The sequence below is a fragment of the Equus quagga genome, chromosome 11 (genome assembly GCF_021613505.1).
Source record: "Equus quagga isolate Etosha38 chromosome 11, UCLA_HA_Equagga_1.0, whole genome shotgun sequence".
Classification (NCBI taxonomy): Eukaryota; Metazoa; Chordata; class Mammalia; order Perissodactyla; family Equidae; genus Equus; species Equus quagga.
The window spans coordinates 112,223,430-112,242,631 of record NC_060277.1 but is presented as its reverse complement, the minus strand read 5'-3'; the positions used below and the strand labels follow the sequence as shown (position 1 = coordinate 112,242,631).

The 19,202-nt window shown below is 60.1% G+C and overlaps 1 protein-coding gene across 2 annotated transcripts; it reads left to right on the top strand.

Moving 5' to 3' along the window:
- Positions 1-9,447: 9,447 nt before the first annotated feature.
- Positions 9,448-15,384, top strand: LOC124246378 (probable low-specificity L-threonine aldolase 2). Of its 2 annotated transcripts, none has more exons than XM_046674455.1 (7): positions 9,448-9,729; positions 11,344-11,427; positions 12,163-12,251; positions 12,698-12,883; positions 13,573-13,710; positions 13,883-14,075; positions 14,641-15,384. In XM_046674455.1, exons 1-7 carry the CDS (start codon positions 9,528-9,530, stop codon positions 14,922-14,924), a joined length of 1,176 nt encoding a protein of 391 aa, XP_046530411.1. In that variant the 5' UTR covers positions 9,448-9,527; the 3' UTR covers positions 14,925-15,384. The 2 variants fall into 2 exon arrangements, with proteins under 2 accessions (XP_046530411.1, XP_046530413.1); XM_046674457.1 differs by having other exon boundaries at positions 14,628-14,917.
- Positions 15,385-19,202: the final 3,818 nt, after the last annotated feature.

Below are 19,202 nucleotides of genomic sequence, written 5' to 3'. Positions count from 1 at the left end.
GAGGGTCTCAGGTGAGAAGACTGGAAGAACTTCCAGAGGGAGTCAGGCCACAGGCCTGGCACAGTGGAGCCGCCCTCCTCGCCCTCCTCTGCTGCAGGGGGCTCTGCACAGATTGCCCTGGGCCAAAGGAAGGCTTGCCCTGCCATGTATGCTCCAGAACCTGCCAGGGCTCCCTATGGATGCCAGTGTCTAATCCCATCCCTCAGGATGGCGTTCAAGGTCCTCTGTCCCACTGGACCATCCTCCTGGTCAGGCGGAACTTGCACACACCATGCTGCATGCCTTTGCCAGACCTGTCCCCTGGTGGTCCCCTGCCCCCCGCCCCGCCCCCCCCATGAAAATCCTATTCCTCCCTCTGGGTCTACTTCCCATCTTCTGAAGGAAGCCCCTCACACCCTCTACTATCAGCATTCTCCTCCACATCTATTCAAGTATTTCCTTAATGCCGGTCATGTTCCAAGCTCTCTGCTAGGGACCCTGAGAACGAAAGATGCGGGTCTTGCCCCCCGGTAGTCAAGTGACCGATGACAAGGGCAGCTCTGAGGTAGGCCAGGTGCAAATGAAATAGGGAGAAAAGGGTGTGTGCGTTGGTAGAAAGTTGAGGGCTATCATGGAAGGCTTCCTGGAGGAGGAGACAAGCTGAGCTGGATTCCTCCAAGTGCAGGAGGGGAGGAAGGCTGGGCCGTGCCTCCAGGCCCTCCCAGCACTGCCCCCTGCTGGCTGTCACACCCCTGTACTGACAGCCAGACCTCTGAGGCACGGGTTCCAATCCTGACTCGATGACTTAACCAGCGAGTTACTCTACCTGCTGGGCCTCAGTTTCCTCACCTATAAAGTGGGGACCATGGACCCAGCCGTGCGGAGCTCCTGGCAATCCATCCGTGGTCTTTTGTCCTCAGCAGCAGACAAAGCACCCTACTCCAGCCCCCACACAGGCTGCCAAACCTAACAGGTGTCCAGTAGATATTGACTGCTGGGTGGATTGAGGACCTTGGCGTTTTCTCCCAGATCTTCCTTCCTTGGCAGCAACAAATCCTGGCAGGCAGCACCAGCCTCGTCCCACCCAGGAGTCCGGGAATGCCCCTCATGCTCGAGATCACCAGCATCTCGTCCCGTTACTTGCCCACCCACCCAGGAACACGTGAGGCGCAAGCTCTGTCCTGCCCCTACCCTGGGCCCGCGGAGCGTGACAGATATTTGTCTGTGGAATTAAGCTCTCCAGCGGCGAGGTCCTCCCAAGGACCCAGGGCTGGAGAGCCAAGTGGGCGTGCCCCAGCAGGTGCCGGTTCTGTGTGTTGTTCTCCATTCTGAGGAAGAGATTCTTGGGATCCAGATCAGAGGGCCCAGCCATGGCTGCCTCTCTCCCAACCCCCGGACTGGGGCGAGCTCAGTCTTGTCTCTGCTCCCAACGGGAGCAGGCACCCACCCGACAGATGCCCAAGCCCCGTCTGTGCCCATGACACCTCCTGGTCCTTAGACCCCCGTCATCCCCATCAAGCCAACTCGAGACTTTTTGCTGCAGCTACCCCTCTAGGTCCCTAAAAATGGGACCTTCCTTCTTCCTGCCGTCCTGGACGGTGAGCTCAGCAGCCAGGTGCACAAGATAAGAAATTACAAGACCTCAGAGACAGTGGCCTTCAAACCTCCACACCGTTTGGATCGTGCGCCCCCTAATGAGAAACGTTTGAGCTCATAGCTCCATGCGCACTCCTAACTCCATGTGTATGTTATTTAGAGATTATAAGTTTCCATGACAATACGAATCTATTAAGTAATTTTATTACTTATAGATTACTGTGTTATAAAATATTCCCAAAAGATAGACATCTTAAAAGGATGAAATTTAAATACTCAGCATGAAATTCTCCTCTCCAGCCCAGTGGCTCATTCTGTGCATCCCACTTTGGAGACCCAAGTCAGGAGGTGGCCCCTTGGACTCCCCAGTTATGATGGGGTCCCTGGCGCCTCCCCTACTTTGGCCCATTCCCTAGCCTCAAGCTCTAACCTTCCTTCTCCCCAAAGACCGCCCCCAAACTCTGCCACTATGAAGACCATGCTCTTCCTGACTCCAGGCATCCTGTCAGCAGCTGAGGAGCCAAGCCTGGGGTGCCCCCTAACAAGGGCCATCTTCCATCCTCTGCAGGGCTGCCAGGGGAAGAGAAATTAGACTTGTCTATGGCACAAGGGACAGAAGCAGGACCACTGAGGTAACAGTGGTAACAGAAGGATTGGGATTCCTTATGAGAAAAACTTCCCAGAGGTGTCCAACACACGGGCGACATCGAGGGGTGTTGCTCATCAATGAGGGCCACCTGCCCCCAGGGTACCAGAAGTCTGTCTCTGGATCCAGAACCTAGTAGAGGCTGGGCAGCCATCTTGCCCACGTCCCTGTGGCCTTGTGACCCTCTGGAGTAGTGGGGAGGGCCACCCAGGGTGGACAAGGTGGGCAAGCTCTGGAATTCTGGAGCAGAAGTCCTTTCCCATCCTTGCTTCCTGGGGAGAAGGGCCGAGGGAGTCTCCAGGCAGCAGACCCCAAAGCCCCTTCTGTGCATATGAATTCCATCCATGTCTGCTTTCCAGAACCTTCTTTGTCTGTCCTTCCCACACAGGCTCTGGCCCTGGTGGCTGCAGGAGCAGGAGATGGGGAGGCAGAGGAGGGTCGGAGGGGAAAGGTGCCCTGCCTGGGTCTTCTGCCAGGATGGAGGGGCAACGGGAGGAGCCCTGGCCGCCAACACACGGGATCCAGAGTCCCGGGCACAGCGCCTGGGACCCCCTCGTCCTGAAGTCCTCCACGCCCAGCACGGGGTCAGCGTCTGGAACTGGAGCCACCCGCCGCTGGGCCACCGTGCCCATGCCCGCTATGTGACCCCTCTGTCCTCCCCGCCTGCTGGGCCGAGGGGCCGGGGCAGAGGCCCTGGGAACAGACGAGGGCCCGGCCGGCACGGAGCTGACCCCACGCCTCAGCCCAGGCCGGGTAACAGGAAGCGAGCGGCCAATGCCGGTAAACGAGCGAGATTCGAGAGATTAGAGGTCTGCTGCCTGATCAGAAGCCGCCTGGAGTTGGAGGACAAGTTCCTGGAAGGGGGAGGAAGCTGCAGCAGTAAATAATGCCAGACCCCGGACACTTGCCTCCGCTGACGGGGGGCCTCACTGGGGCGTGCAGACCCGGGCCGGGAGGGGGCAGGTGGGCAGGTGCTCAGTGCGCTCTGGTTGCAGCCAGAGCTGAGCGGGCCTGGGAAGGCGGGGGTGCAGAGGGTCCCCTGGGCCCAGCTGGCGGGGCCTGAAACACAGGGAGGCTCCGAAGCTCTGCAGGAAGTCCCTTGGGCCCAGTCCCCACTGGGGGCTACTGCCCGTGCAGACCCAGCCTCCACCCCCAGGGAGGCCCTTGAAATGGGGACCCAGCCCTCGGGTTGCTGGCTCCCCCCAAAAATCCTCCCTGCCCCCTGCCCCAGAGCCGATTCCTGGAAGGCGGGTGGCTTCCCAGCAGGACAGAGGGAGCCCTGGGGCTACTGTCCCAGCGCATTTCCCAGGATTCCAGCCACTCTGCCCACCGGCTGCCAGGGCTTCACATTGGGCTTTTTGCCTCTCAGACCCCCGAGGACCCTGAGAAGCCCTTAAGACCTAGAGCTCCCCGTGGCCCCACCCCACTGGACCCCAAGGTGTGGGTGCCTCTGTGCAAGGGGTCAGACTGACCCAGCACCTCCATTCTTGAGAGGCTGAGCCCCCAGCCTTGCACAGTCTGGGCGGGACCTTGAGAGGCAGCAGCCGCCTCCCACTCCCACAGGGAGGAGGTGGTTAGGGGTGGAGGGACAGTGCTGGGTCGAGGAAGGGGCCTCCAGCCTGGCCAGAGTGGCACGGGCGGGCGCCGCCCGTTATGCACCAGGCACTCTGATGTTCAGGGGCTCAAGGCCTGCCCAAGGCCACCTTTCATTCCCGAAGCCACAGTGGCACTTGCCTCTCCATCCTCTCTTTCCCTTCTGACCAAGACCTTCCCAGCCCCACCCCAGCTGCCCCCTCCTCCAGTCAGGACACTGTGAATCCCACCCTGACCCTGGCCACCAGCCTCGCCGGCCTGGACCGGGATGCAACAGCCATCTGGGAGCACAGCCACCCGGCCCGAGGAGCAAAGGGAGGACCCTGGTGGAGGGAACACGGCCTGGGCAGCAGAGGGTGGCTTTTCTCGGAGCTGCGGTCTCCACGCCTCTACAGCGGGGTGAGCAAGTGGCTGCGGGAAATGATCCGTCAACCAGTGTCAACTTCATGGGAAAGTCAGTACTCCAAACTCGTGACGATAAGTTGGAGACCAGCATTGTGACCCCAAGGAGAGGAAAGAGCTCTTACACAGGACACTGGAAAGGGGAGGGCACCCTACGTTTAACTGACTTTAGTTATTTGACTAAGTGACGGGAAGAAGTGGTAATTTCTCAAGAATTCCACGGAAGTGAAACGACAGGCCATAGAAAGGGGGAATTTTTTTTTTTGCAACAGTAAAACTAACAAGGATTCATGTACGGCATATATAAATAACTGAAAATCAAGAAGAAAAGACTAGGCTTCTCGCGGAAGAGGAATCCGAATGGCTGAAACATGAGAAAAGGTGCTCAATTTCCTTAGTTAGGGGAAAGAGCGATTAAAATCAGAGATACCGCCACACATCCACCAGAATGGCTGAAGTTACAGAGTCTGGTCATGCCAAGTGATGGAGAGTGACCAGCACGGGAACGCAGGAGGTTCGTCACTGCAGCCACGGGGGGGATGGTCTGGCCTTGCCGGGTAGAGCTGGAGATAAGCATCGGCTGCCTCAGCAGTTCCCCCAGCCGTGGCCCCGCAGAGTCATGCACACATGCGCCCCAGGAAGCACGAATGCTCAGGCTCGAGGTGGCACTGTTGGTAACCAAATCTGAAAACACCCAAGGTCCCGAAACAGGTAGAACAGAGAGAGAAACTGTGGTCTGGTCACACAGTGGAAAATTACGTAGCCGTGGTGAAGAATGAACTACACCTGCAACACGGATGAATCTTACGGGCATCGACGCGACCAGAAGGAGCCAGGCATCTAAGGGCACCCACTGACTCAGTTTACATCATGCTCAAAACCCAGCAGCACTCAGCTATTACTGAGGGATCCGTCCATGGGGGAAAACCGTGAAGAGAAGCAGGTCACGATCGTAAATTCAGACAGCAGCAGTAACTTCTGGCAGAGGGAGGGTCTGTGAATGGCAAGGAAACTTCTGGAATCCTGGCCATGTTCTATTTCTTAATCAGAGTGGCAACGACACGGGAGTTCATTTGACATTTCTATTTATTTGTAAAACTGTACAAATATGTGTCATACACTTTTCTGTATTAGATCGTGTGAATTTCATAACTTTTTAAAAAACACGAGTGTGTCCGAGCGCTCCCTGTGCCGGGCCCTGGAGATGCGGCCGTGCAGACCCCACCCAGCCCTGCCCCTGGCACTCACGGTCCAGGAGCTGATGGAGTGCAGATGAAAGTTCTGTGGTTTTCCTCGGTGCGGACAGCTTCTGGTCTCCCAACGGCCATAACCTCAAGCCCACCATGAGCTGTCTGCAGGGTCTGCCTGCTGAGCTGTGGGGGGCAGCCCCTTCTCCCCTCGCTGCCCCCAACCTCTCCAGGTCTCCCACTCTGCTTGGAGTTCCCGAGATAGCTCTGAAGGCACTGTCACATTTCCTTCCCCAATCAGGGAGGCGCGGGGACTTGCAGGAGCTTTCTTCCTATCCCCTTCCCTGCCTCCCAACAGCACACGCGGCCTTGACATGGCATGGCCCCCCGGGGGCAAGTGTGTGCCTGGCCAGGGCCCCCAGGCCCAGCGCTCTGTCCTTTGCCACCCCCGAGACTGGGGAGATGATGGTGCAAACAGCTCTCCCTTAACTCTCAGGCTGTGAGGCCTGGCCCCGGGCCAGTGCCCTATAGATCCTGCAGGCTCGGGGCCAAGAGGATGGGATGGGAATGACATTTCCCCCAACCTGTTTACCAGGACCCAGGGCCGCTATCTCCAGCTCTAATCTGCTGCCTCCCTTTATCTCAGCGGGGCCAGCCCTGGGTTCCCAGCAGCGGCCTCCCCGCCGCTCACTTCCTGCCAGCGGCCCAGCATTACAGGAATATGCACGCTGCACTCGGCTTGTGCGTGTGTGAGTGTGCGCCCACACCTCAGAGCCTGCACCTGGAGGGGTGCAGGAAGACTGGGGGTGCCGTAAGTGGCAGCTACCCCAGGACTCACGTCCTGCTCCCCTGCCAGCCTGCTCAGTGTCCCCTCACTGCTCTGGGAGGAGCAAACAGACATCTCAAGAAGGCCAGGGAAGGAGCTATGTTGGGGACCCCCAGAGCTTCCCCATGGAGAGACCGAGGCAGGACCAGCATCTGCTCCTCATCCGTTCCTGGCCTCCTTCTGCACAGGGACCCAGGCTCCTCCAAAGTCAGAGCTCTCGACGTGGTCCCTGCCTCACACGACAGTGTCCACGCTGCCCAGGGTCCCAGGGTCAGGAGAAGTCGGATCATCCATCCCCCGCCATCAGTCATTCGGTTGGAATTACTGAGAACTGGGGGCCAGTAGTGGGCTGGGTACACAGGACACTCCAAAGGCCGAGTGTCCCGGCCCCCGCCCATAACCGGCAGGCAGCGAGAAGAGATGCCACCAGCACCCCAGAAGGAGGGCCACCCCCTCCCTGTTGGACTGGGGTCAGGGACCTTCCCGGAAGAAGGAGCGTCTCAGCTGAGCGCTGAAGACGGAGACAGTGGGAACCAGAGACACGTGCCAATGTTGGGGGTTTCCGGGCAGAGGGAACGGCAGGTATAAAGATCTGGGGGTGAGAGAGAGGCCAGTACATTCGGGGAACAGAAATGTTGCAATCGGGCCGAGGGATGGTGGGAGGGAGGTGGCTGCAAGAATAAGGCCGGGGAGGCAGGGGCGCAGGAGCCCGAGGTGGCCTGGCCAAGGGCGGTGGCTGTGGGAGAGAAGGAGGAAGCCGAAGCGTGCAGTGGGGCAGGTCTGCATGGAGGCAGGAGATGACCCCACACCCTCCAGGGCTGGCTGCTGGTGAGGGGGCTGGGCAAGCGGCTTCTGGCTTCTCACCCCAGCCTGGGGGCTATGAACTGTCCCTCAGATGTCAGACGCAGCCAGGGACACACACATGCACACACATATATACACACACACACACACACACACACACACACACCTGGGTGCACCCGCCCACATACCCACCCCACACAAACACACAAGTGCACACACACAAACACATACCCACACACATGTGTACACACCTACATAACTCACGCATGCAAATATACACGTGTGTACATGTGTGCACATGCAAACAATACGTATACACGTGTGCACACATACATGCATTCACACACACAAATATGCCTACACAATCCCCCTGAGACCACGCCTTAGTCAGAGGGTGCCCTGGGGAGGGTCCCCACCCTTCTCCCACGATAGCCCACCCTTCCTGCTCCCTCCACACTGGGACAAGCCCCCACTGTAGTGAGGGGGGCTGGCCCAGGTGCCCTGGGACTGGGTAGGAGGTGACAAGTAGCCGCCTGGCAGAAGGGACCTCCGCCGGGCCCAGCTTCCCCAGGAAGAGGCCAGCTCTGGGGAGACAGCTCTGCTTCAGGAAGCGGGAGGCCCGTTTGGTGACCAGATGTGTCGCCTTGGTGGCATTCTTGGATGGCCCCAACCCCCTGTCCAGTCCCCCTCCCCGAGGTGGCTATGAGGATTAACAGGGAGGCTGTGGGCCAGAAGGCTGGGCGTACCGTGAAGAGCCTGCAAGCAGAAGGCTCTGCCGTGCCCGGAGGTGCTGGGGGTCCAGCCGTTTGCCCCTTTCTCCCTGCTCCCCTGAAGCCACCACTGCTGCTCCAACCCCTCCCTTCCTTCCACAGAGGCCTCTGCTCCCCGCCCCCCACTTCCCAGCAGAAGGGCTGGAGCCAGACACAGAGATAAGGGGCTTGTTTTCTAAGGGCCCGGAATTCAGTGAAGATTGCAGGTCAAGGCCAGGGGGCCCTGGGGTTGGGGAGGGCACTGCGAGCCTTTCCTTTAGATGGGGGTCCTTGGGGCCACAGACCCTACGGAAGCTTGCAATTTCCGCTCTTTCAGGATGGCCCCAGCAGGCCTGGGGGGAGCAGTGGAGCGCTGCAGGGAGGTGGCGGGACCCTGGATGTAGCTGTGGGTTCCATCTCCACCCTGCTCACTCCTCCAGCCAGGCTGGCCTTCTTTCAGGGCTTCCTACCGAGTCTTTGCCCATGCTGTCCCCTCTGCCCAGAGCACTCTCCCTTCTGCCTTTGTCTGATTAACACCTTGCTCTGCGTTCAAAGCTCAGCCTAATCGCTGCTTCCTCCAGGAAGCCTGCCCTGATGCTTTGACTAGCCCCATTGCAGCTTTTCCCAGCATCGACATTCTCCCTCCCAGTGCTCCTCTCTCCAGCAGCATCCTGTCCCCACCCCGAGGACCTGAGCTCAAAGGGCAAGCTGTTCTTGGGCCTGCAGGAGGCCCAGTCCCTGCCGAGGCAGGGTGCACCCCTCAGCAGCAGCGCCAAGCCCCGGACCCTGGGCTGTAACCAGTAAGGATGATAACAGCAGCAGTGAGAGAGCGAACAGTCTCACACAGCACTTCCCACCAGCCAGACGCCAGGGTCAGCACTAAACACACTAAGTCATCGAACCCTCAAAACAGCCCATTTGACAGTTAAGGAGGCTGAGGCCCAGAGAGGTGAAATGGCTTGTCCAAAGCTGCACACCTGCTAAGTGGGGACTTGAGTCAGTAGGCGCCCTTCACCACTACCAGAAGGACCTCTGGGTGGCTACAGCCCACCCCTCTACGCCAGGGGTCATGGGGGAGGGGCTTTCTATGCACCCCTCTAATTCTGCCTCCCATTATGCTCCATGAAATCAGACGCTCTGACCGGTTGCACAATCTTCGTGCCCCTCTGCCTGGCACCTAGACGATAGCTGGCACAGAGCAGGTGCGCAACAGATCCGTATTGAAAAACGTAAATGTTGGGAAGCTACTTTTCAGGGCGGACGCAACACAGTGGTTCCGGAGCGGGCTCGAGACAGCTGGCCCCGGCCGCTTCCGCGCCAAGTGACCTTAGGCAGTCCATTAGCTTCTGTGCGGCTCAGTTTCCCACGGAGATGATAACAGTACTTGTCCTAGCTGCCTTAAAGTCGGTACACTGCCTGGCATATGGTAACAGCCACACGAGCGTCTGCTCTATAAAAGCTTGGCCGGCTCGGTTTCCTCTTCGGTAAGCGGGACCCTCCCTCTCCCGCACGCCCGGCTGACGCTGTGCCCGCGGAACTACAACTCCCAGCATGCCGCGGGGCCCTCCCGCCCAGGCTTGCCGCGACGAAGTCCGAACTACAACTCCCAGCATGCCGCGGGGGCCCTCCGGCCGGCCCCGGTCAGCTGCGGCCGAGGTCCCGGAAGTCCCGCCGCGCCGACTCCGCGATTCGCGGTCGCCCTCACCCAAGAGGGTCGGGGCAGGGGGCTGGGCGCTGCCCCCGCCATGCTCCGCGGACTGGCTTGGGCCACGGTCCAGAGGCACCGGGCCCTCTGGGCTCGGGCGTTTGGGAGCTGGGCGGGGGTCCCGGCGCACGTGGTAGACCTGCGCAGCGACACGGTGACCAAGCCTGGGCCTGCCATGAGGCGAGCCATGGCCGAGGCAGTCGTGGGGGACGACGACTACGGCGAGGACCCCACCGTCCGCGGTGAGCCCGGCGTGCGGGCCCGGGCCGGGCTGGGGGTCGTCGCGGCGACCCCGCAGCGCTGTCCGTGGTGCTGGCGGGAGAGGCTGCCCGGGCGCAGGGATGGCGGTCAGCTGGGGGCTGAGCACTGCGCTCTCCGTCCTCGCTCTCAGTCTGACCCATCGCCTGAGAGCCTGTTCGAAATCAGATTCTTGGGTCCCACGCTTACCTACTGAGCCAGAGTCTGCATGCTAACAGGATCACCGGGTGATTCATGGGCACATTACAGTGTCGTCCGACTGCCCGATGAGACGGGTGTTATCCCATCTTGCCGAGGAGGGCTCTGAGATGCTGAGCCAGGTGCTCAAGGTCCCATACCTAGTGAATGGCGAGGCAAGATTTGAACTAGGTCTTCTCCCTCTAAAACCTATAGCTATCGTCCTGCACCCACCGCTTTCCCGCATGAAGACAAATAGAAAACCCGTCTAGAAGAGGGAGTTCTCCACGGGCTGCACCTCGGAGGAGTGGGTTCTAACAACCAAGGGAGTGTTTCAGGACACAGTGACTGACAGTTCTACCCTGGGTTGAGAGATGCTGCCAGTGTGAACCCCTCCTATTCCTGGGGTGTGGACAACCCTCAGCTGTGCCAGGACACGCCATAGGGTCGCCACTTGAGCCCCGAGGGCCCGTCTTTGGGGTCAGGCAGTGATTGGGGCTGGTCATGCATCCAGCGACACCCACTGTTGCCTGGAACTTCAAAGATGCTGAGCCCACTGCTCAGCAGGCAGCCTGCTGAGAAAACAGTCACCACTGTCAGGGTGGGGGAGGGGCTGGGGTTGACAGGAGTCCACAGAGAGTGCCTTGGGAACTGAGGGGTAGGGGAGGCATGGGACTCACAGGGAAGGGGGTCTTTGCAGAGGAGCCCTCTTAAAGGATGAGTGGAGCCCCTGGCAGGGCAGAGTGCTGGCTTACCAGGTGGGGAACTGTAGAAATAGAAGCATGGTGGTGAGACAGGCATTCAGGATACAGATAGGGAATGTGGCTGGAGTGTGGGATGCAGGGGGACACCCCGTCCCTGGAGGGGGAGGCAGAGGCCAGATTCTGCTGGCCATGAATGTCATGCTAAAGGCTTCAGACCTGAGGCCACAGGCACAGAAGAGCCACAGCAGGATTTAAAACAGGAGCCAGAAGCCCCGCTCCCCTCCAGCCCCCCAGAGTCTCCCCTTCTGAGGGCTCCTGTCCTTCCATTCTGGGAGAGGAAGTCAGCAGAGAAACCGCAGGGCCCCACCTGCGAGGGGCTGATGGGAAAGGAAATGAGACAGGTGTGAGGTCTGGGTAGGATGGGGGTTCAAACCACAGAGTTTCATTGTGGGGGGAGACAGTGGCCCAGGAGGAGGCGGGGCACAGAGGGTTGACTGAGGGGCCTCTGGACTGGGATATGCGGTCCCCAAGACCACAGGCTGCGCAGCTGGCAGACTGGGACTCCAGTCCTGCTTGGCCAGTTGCCGCAGCCTCGGGCAAGGTGCCCTCGTCCGAACAGGCTCATGGTTGTGAGTAACGCAAGGAGGGCTCTCTGAAAAGCTGCTCTGAGTGACTGCCACTGTTGATGGAGCCCTCCCATCCCTTCCCTCTCCTCAGAGCTTCAGGAAAAGGCTGCAGAGCTGCTGGGGGTGGAGCAGACCTTGTTTGTGCCCACCAACACCATGGCCAATCTCATCTCTGGTGAGCGCGGGGGACTTCCGCTTGCCCTCCGGATCCATGCTTCTCTCCTTTGTGCCACGGGCTGTGACAACATCAGTGGAGTCCCAAGCCTTCTGGATGTCTGTCGAGCTCACCCAGGGGGTGTCCCTGGCAGGAGATGAGGGAGGGGAGGAGAGTGAGGTCAGCATGGCCTTGCCCCTCCCCTTGCCCCCTCCTCCAGGGGTCTCCATGGGCCAGGCCCTGTCCTCCCCGTCCTGTCTCTAGGGTTCTGTAACCACACCCTCCTCTGCCCTTTCTGGCCTGGGGGTCCTGCACTGTCATTCATGACTTCCCTACATGCTCCCACACCTTTATGAATTGTCCATTTATTTAACTCTCCGGTTTCCCAGTGTGTGCATGCCCTGTCTCCTACCAGCCCAGCTGATGCTTGTGCCCTAGGCTGCTTGTCCCCCATGGGGTAGCATCATGGCCGGCTTCTCTGTGCAAGGGATGCTGTGCATGTGGGCCGCAGGACACAGGGGTGCCCACTGTGCAGGGCCCAATGATTCAGTGTCGTCTTCCTGGACTTGTGTAGTTCATGGGATGGTTTCCTGGCACATGGCAGCTAGGTGTCTTGAAGGGGCGCTGTTTCCTAATTGGCATAAGGCACTTGGGAGCTGGCTGTGGTCCTGGGGCTCAGCCCAGCCGAGCTGGGTGGGGGCAGATGGGCCCCCTTGGATTCGGTGCCAACACTGCCCCCTACCCCATCTATCTCAGTGATGTGTCACTGCCGACGCCGGGGCTCCCAGCTCCTCCTTGGACAGGAGTGCCACCTCCACGTCTATGAGCAGGGTGGGGTGGCTCAGGTAAGGACATGGCACCCCTCACCTGGGGCCAGCGCAGGGTGCTCAGCACTTCTGGTGGGAACCTGCTTCCTAGGCACAGGGTTGGGACCAGCAGAGGGGAGAAATGGCTAGGATGGCCACCTCCCCAGAAAGGCGGGAAGGAGAGCCGTTCTCAGATTGACCACGGGGGCGCAGCCGCGGCTCAGACCAGCTGCCAGGACGCTAGCCGTGCTTGGCACCCTGCTGCCCCCTAGTGGGCACTCAGGATACCAGGGCGGAGGGACAGCAACCTCTCCAGAGCACACAGCGCCCGGGTTCCTCCAGCTCCTTAGCTGGGATGTCTGTACCCAAGTCCACAGCACAGGGGGAAGGCTCCACGACCCAGAGCTTGGAGGAGCAGACAGGACAGAAGTAAGCAGTGCCACCGGACCCCTGGACCTGATCCTCCATCCCCCCTACACCTGCAGATCGCAGGAGTGCACTCCCACCCCCTCCCAGACCTGCCCCATGGCACCCTGGACCTGGCTGAGCTGGAGAGGATTATCACACGGGGACTCGGGAGCCCCCACTACCCAGTCTGTGAGCTCATTTGCCTGGAGAACACCCACAGCAGTTCGGGGGGCCGGGTCCTCCCCATCGATTACCTACGCCAGGTAGGCTGGCCCACCACTGTGCCCCGCCCCTGCCAGCTGCTGGCTTCCTGTCTCCCCTGAGCCCCTCTCCCAGAATTTAGTCCCCTCTGATATATGCTGTGGATGTCCATCAGCAGCCAGAACTGCTGTGGGAGGGACGTGTGTGTGGTCCCAGGCTGCGGATGCAAAGGGAATTAGTGCCCCAGTTTAGGGCCCCAGTGCCCAAACTTCCCCCAAAAGAGCAGAGAGCCCCAGGGAGCTGAGTCCCAGAGCAGCGCCAGCTTGTGCCTGGTCCCTACCCCCAGCATGTGAGGCTGAGTTCTGTGCTCAGTGGCATGACAACCTGGGCCCTGACTCGGTCTCCAGACCTGTGCGTGCCTGGGAAATGGCACTGAGCATCTTCCTCGTGGTCCCACTTAACTAAGATGAGGCATTTATCGCTGGGACCACGGTAAGCACTTGGCCCATGGTGAGCGTGCCATAAACATGAAATAAAACACTTGCCATTGACCACCTTTCACAGAGGATGGCACACAGGTCCAGGCAGCAGAGGCGACCGCTCAGGTCCCAGATGGCCAAGCTGGTCACCAACCTGGGTCTCCTGACTCCAGACCCTTTGTTCTTGCTCGAGGAGCCAAGCCCAGTGACCTTCGGGAGACCCATCCTCCCTCCGTTCCTCCTTCTGACCTCCGTCTGTACCTTGCCCCCAGGTGCGCCTCCTGGCCCAGAGTTACGGGGTGAGGGTCCACCTGGACGGTGCCCGGCTGCTGAACGCCTCGGTGGCTCTGCATGTGCCTCCGGCCCACATCATGGAGCACTGTGACTCTGTGTCTCTCTGTTTCTCCAAGGTGGGAAGCCACTGGGCCACCCCCCAGACACAGGAGGGTGGGGGTGCCTGCAGCAGGAGGTGGAGTTGGGTTCCCCAGCTCCTGTGCTGGCAGCCGCTGAGCCTGAGCCCCGTTAACCCCTCCCCGGACTGGGCCATGGCATCTGCCCTTCCCCCTCTTCTCTTCCTCCCAGGGCCTGGGTGCACCAGTGGGGGCCCTGGTTGGGGGGCCCAAGGACTTCATCGAAGAAGCCTGGCGCCTCCGGAAAGCCCTGGGCGGGGGCATGCGCCAGGCTGGGGTGCTGGCAGCGGCTGCCCTCGTGGGACTGGCTGATGCCGAAGAGGTGCTGCTGAGGGACCACCAGAATGCCCAGAGATTTGCCAAAGGTGCCTGGATTATGGCCCCCCGCCCTCACTTCCCTTTGGTCCCAGGGGAGTGCCTTGGGGGTCCCCAGCAGCAGGGCCCAAATCCCCAGCAGTGTGCATCCTTCGACTCTAGAAGGGTGAAGGTTAGCCGCGGAGCCACTAGTGGTGGGATCCAGGGAACTAGAACGCTGGACCAGGCTGCCCCTGGTGCAGTGTGGGACCAGTCAGCGCTGAATGGGCATCAGTAATTCTTGCTCTCCGCAGACAGAATCCAGCAGAGTGGAGCCTCTAACTTGGGTCTTTACATACGTTAATTGAGTCCTCACAACAACCCCGTGATGTCCCTACTTTCCAAAAGAGGAAACTGAGGCCCAGAGAGGTTAACTGATTTGTCCAAGGTCACACAGCTAAAAAGTAGCAGAGCCCAGTCTGGGGACTCCAAAGGCCACGACAGGACTGAGGGTCCCTCTTTTCCTCCTGCCGTGGCTGAGCTGCCCTCGCCTTTCCTGGTGCAACAGGGCTGGGTGGTGGGGGCAGTAGTGGGGTCCCGCGGTCAGGCTCCACTCACCACAGGACCTGGGCCCAGGACTCCAGGAACTGGCGTCCCCCATCTGCTCCGTGGATCTCGCCACCGTGGAGACGAACATAGTGATGGTGAGGGTGAACGGGCTGCCACCCGAGGAGCTGTGCCGGCACCTGGAGGCCGTGAGCGCTGACGAGGTGGCCCAGACTGGCCGTGCTGTGCGCGTGCTGCTCTTCCCCTGGACGGAGCGGTCGGTGCGCGCCATGTGGCACCGTGACGTCTCGGCGCAGGACACCGAGCTGGCACTGAGGAAGTGGGGGTTTGTGCTGAGGCAGCTGGGCCCCTGAGGATGGAGTGACCGGACCCTGTGCCCAGCTAGGATCATGGCGAGGAGTGGAGGTGTCCCCAGGGAGCGGACGGGAGGAGAGGCACGACCCGGTCGTCCACTCGTCTGCTTGGACCACTTTACCTCCCACGGCACTCAGGGCTAAGCTGCCACCCATGTTCCTCCAGCAAGCCCTGAGCGCTTCTGTGTCCCAGACAGGGCACCCACGCATGCAGGGACGGCAGGACCCCATCCCAGCGCCCTCCCCACGGCCCGGGAGGCCACCACAGCAGGGCCTCTGCTCCCAGGGACAGAGGGGAGACTGCCCGAGCCCACGAGAGCGTCCTGTGCTCAGAGGCAGGTGAGGGCCGTCGGAAAGGGACATAGAGATGGTGGGAAGGGCGTCACCTGCCGTGGGAGGGGGCCGGGGCTTTATCTCGTAGTTGTCTAATACGTATTTACTTTTTTACAAAATAAAGTTTTCTGCCTATAAAATAATATGTCTTAATTGTAGAGAATTTGGGACTGGGTCTCATTTTTAGCAGCTCCTGGGGTAATTTCGGCAGACTCGGGGGTTAAGACCAACCTCCTGCTCAGGTGACCTAGAAGACCTGGACGAAGGACATTTTTAAAAGTCACCCAAGAATCACGTTTGTTAACGTTTGTGTGTATTTCTTTCTGGACACATATGTAAGCGTGCAGCCGAGTCTGTGTGCGTGCTTTAAGCAGCGAAGCTGTGCCGTCACATGGGTGCTCTGAAGCCCCCGATGGGAGTCCCGGGAGGCGGCTCCGCATGGCTTGAGCGGTGACTTCAGTTTGAGAGGGTGAGGTTTGAGACCCAGGTGCACGCAGTTAGGAAGCTGCCAGAAACACAGGTTTGGCGCTCTGGAGAGGGCTGGCCTGGAGGCACAGATGCGGGACGGCCGCGGGGTGGGAATCCTGACGGCGGTGCGGCCGGGTGTGCATGGGAGGAGAGAAGCGCCGAGATGGCCTGAAGCAGAGCACCCTCCCGCGTCCCCTCCCGCCCATAGGAGGTTCTAGACCTATTCTCTGGGGGATGCAGCAGCTGGGGCTCCCCAAGGCCTCAGAACTGCTCTCCTGTGCTTGAGAATCAAAAGCCAGCCAGCAGCTCTGAACCTCTGTCGCTCTGCCCCTGCATGGCCCTGTCTGGGCAAGTGCCAGCACGTATGCACCAAATGAGTTACCCATTGCCATGCGACATATCACCCCAAAACATAGTGCCTTAAAACAGCAATCATCCTTAATCATTTCTCGTAGTTTCTGTAGGTTAGGAATTAGGGAGTGGCTTAGCTGAGCATCCTGGCTTGGCGCTTCTCACAAGGTTGCAGTGAAGACATCAGCTAGGGCGGCATTATGGGACTAACCCCCCTCCAAGGAGGCTCGCTTACACAGCCAGCATGTTGCAGGGGGCCCTGGTTCCTAGCTATGGGGGTGTCTTCACAACATGACGGCTGGCTCCCCAAGGGCGGGCAGTCTGAGACCGAGGCGGAAGATACCGTGCCTCGTATGACCTAGTCACACGCTGTCACCTCTGCAGGATTCTATTTGCTGTCCAGGTCGGCCCTAATTCAGTGTGGCAGGGGCCATACAAGCGATGAGTCCCCAAGACGAGGATTGCGGGGGTCCACCTTGGAGGAAGGCTACTCCATTTGTGCGTGCTGGCTGGGAGTAGGGCCTGAGTTCACAAGAGGCCCCTGTCCTGGGTGGGGGCACAGGTGGCATCAGAGGATAATAACCAGAGCCAGCCCACAGAATGACGCAGGCAAATGTACCAGAAGGAGGAGAGGCCAGAGGGCGTGGGAAGGAGGATGGGGTGGAGGGGGACCGTCACTGAAGCAAGGGCTGTGACGACGCCAGAGCAGGAGGAAGAACATGGCCTGCTGGAGGCAGGGCCATCCTAGTCAGCTGCAAGGAACAGAGGCCCTGGGAGGCACTGCAAGTCAAGGATGGTGACTGTGGGACACGGTGTGCACTGGGAGGGACATCCGCCTAGTGTGGGAATAGCTGGCCTGCTTCAGTCACTGTTGCCCCTTGTTCTGCTTAAGCACACCAGTCACTGGTCCTCAGGCACGCCCCCCGTTTTCTGTATTTCAGACCCCATAGGGCGAGGGGTGGTCCTTCCACAGCAGCAATAAGTGGCGTGGGAGCAGCCATACCACCAGCATTGCCTGTAGAGTGGATCCACAGGCTGTGGGGACAGACACACTGCAAGGGGCTGGCTCTGGTGCACTCTCGCTCTCTCCTCTGGTTACAAGCAAATGCTGCACCACGTGAAGCTGGTGTGTGTCTGTGTCTGTTCTCAGCAACCTCAAATCATGCACTGGTCTCTCCCCTGGGCGGCACATACCTGCCTCATAACCTTGGCTGCACAGCCTGGCCACCCAGCGAACGATGAAACACTCACTGTGGAGGCTGGCCAATCGGAGAGTGAGGCACATCCTGGCTGTCACACCCCCACTGGCATGTGGCCAGGCAGGTGTGTTCTAGAAGGGCAGGGGCAAGCGCCACACCCCTGCCCCCACGCCCTCCCTCAGGGAGTTCTGCGATCCCAGTGGCCACCCCATCTGTCTTTTCCAGTGTCCTGTTCCTAGAGCCCAAGCCCATGAGCAGTCAGAGAGGCCCAGGGCGGAACTCTTGCACTCCGCATCCCCAACAAACCCACGGGAGAGGCCACTGTGGGGCTGAGGGGAGGGAAAAGTCAAGGGCGGGCCTCACAGGCTCAGAGGATCTGCCCACGAGGCCCCCGGATCCACCATGGAGGCCCCAGGAGTCCTCTCCTGCCTGGAAATGTCTCTGGATGGACCGACACGCAGACATACACACAGGACGTCTCTGGATGGACCGACACGCAGACACACACACAGGACGTCTCTGGATGGATGGACACGCAGACACACACAGCTAGGAGTGTTCTCACACTTGCACTGTCTGTAAGCTGTGGGCATGCATTATCTATTTCGAAAATCTTTAAGAAAGAAAAAGAACGGCTTATTCTGCATGCAGCACAAGCTGATTTATTAAGGACAATTTGGCACACCGTTATTGTGGAATGGTAAATGCTAAAACATGAGCAAGAAGGGAAGCCCCACACAGCGCCCAGCACTGTGCCCCTCAGTGGGACCCCAAGATGGTGCCAGCCCCTGAGCCCTAGGAGCTTCCTGTAAGCTTTGAAGCAATAAAGGGACACTGGGGAGGAGGGAGCCCAAGGCAGGAGAGGCAGCCATCTTCCCCAGCACACCCCAGACTCAGGGAGGCCCTGAGCCCGAAATGGGACCGATTGGGGCTTCAGGGACTGCACAGCCCCCCAGGCCCTTCTCCTCTGCCGCTCGACTTCTCTACCTACAGGCAGATGGGTGCACCTCAGTCTTCACAGACCCCAACAGCCTGGGGTGGGCTGGCCGCCCACCTGCCCTCGGAAAGGGCCTGCAGGCCTGGGCCTACGAACTGAGCGCCACCCAGCCTGGGGCTTGGCCTCCATTCCATGAGCCTGCAGCCCGACCCCAGGCTGTGGCCTCCGCCCTCCAGGCAGCCCAGTCCCTCCTGGCTGAGAAGCCCTCCCCTGCACGGTGGCATGGCACCCCAGCCCACCACGGCTTCCACACCTGCTTCTTTGGGGCGCCCAGCTGGCCCCTGGCCCATGCAGATACTCCCGGGGGGCTGCAGCCCGGAGGGTCGGGGTCCAGAGTGCCAGCCTGAAGGAGCAGCAGCGGCACCAGGTGTAGGACAGAGGCCTGAAAACAAGGCAGGGGGCAGAGGCGCATCCCGCCCATTCGGCTCCCCCTGTGCCTGCGAATCCAAGGGGCCCTCGGGCCCTCTCCTCACTCTCCTCTCCACCAGCACCTGCCCTCAGGGGTGAGTGGACAGAACAGAGGCCCAAAGGACATCTGGCTCTGCCATTTGCTCTGGGGTGGTCTGGGCCTCAGTCTTGCCTTCTGTGAAATGGGTGAATGGTAACCAGTGTGAAGGGTGACCAGGGGATTAGAGGAGGAGATGGGTGGGCAGGCCCAGCACTGCGCCCAGCATGGAGGGTGCTTAACAGGTACCTGCTTCTCCCTTGAACGCCCCCCTCTCCAGGACAGCGGGAGCGGCTCCAGCCGACCCAGCTCTCTAGGAATGGGGACAGCTCTGGCACACCAGGACTCATGAGGGGAGTGTAGGCCACACACTCAAGAGGCAAGGAGGCCAGCTATGCCCCAGGGCCCTGCAGCACCCCCACCCCAATCCCCCCACTAACAATCCCTCAGGCCACTTGCTTCCTCTTTCTGGGACTCACTTTTCG

What these genes read in the sequence shown, in the direction of transcription:
- LOC124246378 (XM_046674455.1), top strand. Translation starts at nt 9,528, where the DNA reads ATGCTCCGCGGACTGGCTTGGGCCACGGTCCAGAGGCACCGGGCCCTC. An exon ending in AGCAGGGTGGGGTGGCTCAG is followed by an intron (nt 12,252 to 12,697) that starts GTAAGGACATGG and finishes CTACACCTGCAG; the next exon opens with ATCGCAGGAGTGCACTCCCA. An exon ending in TGCCCAGAGATTTGCCAAAG is followed by an intron (nt 14,076 to 14,640) that starts GTGCCTGGATTA and finishes ACCTGGGCCCAG; the next exon opens with GACTCCAGGAACTGGCGTCC.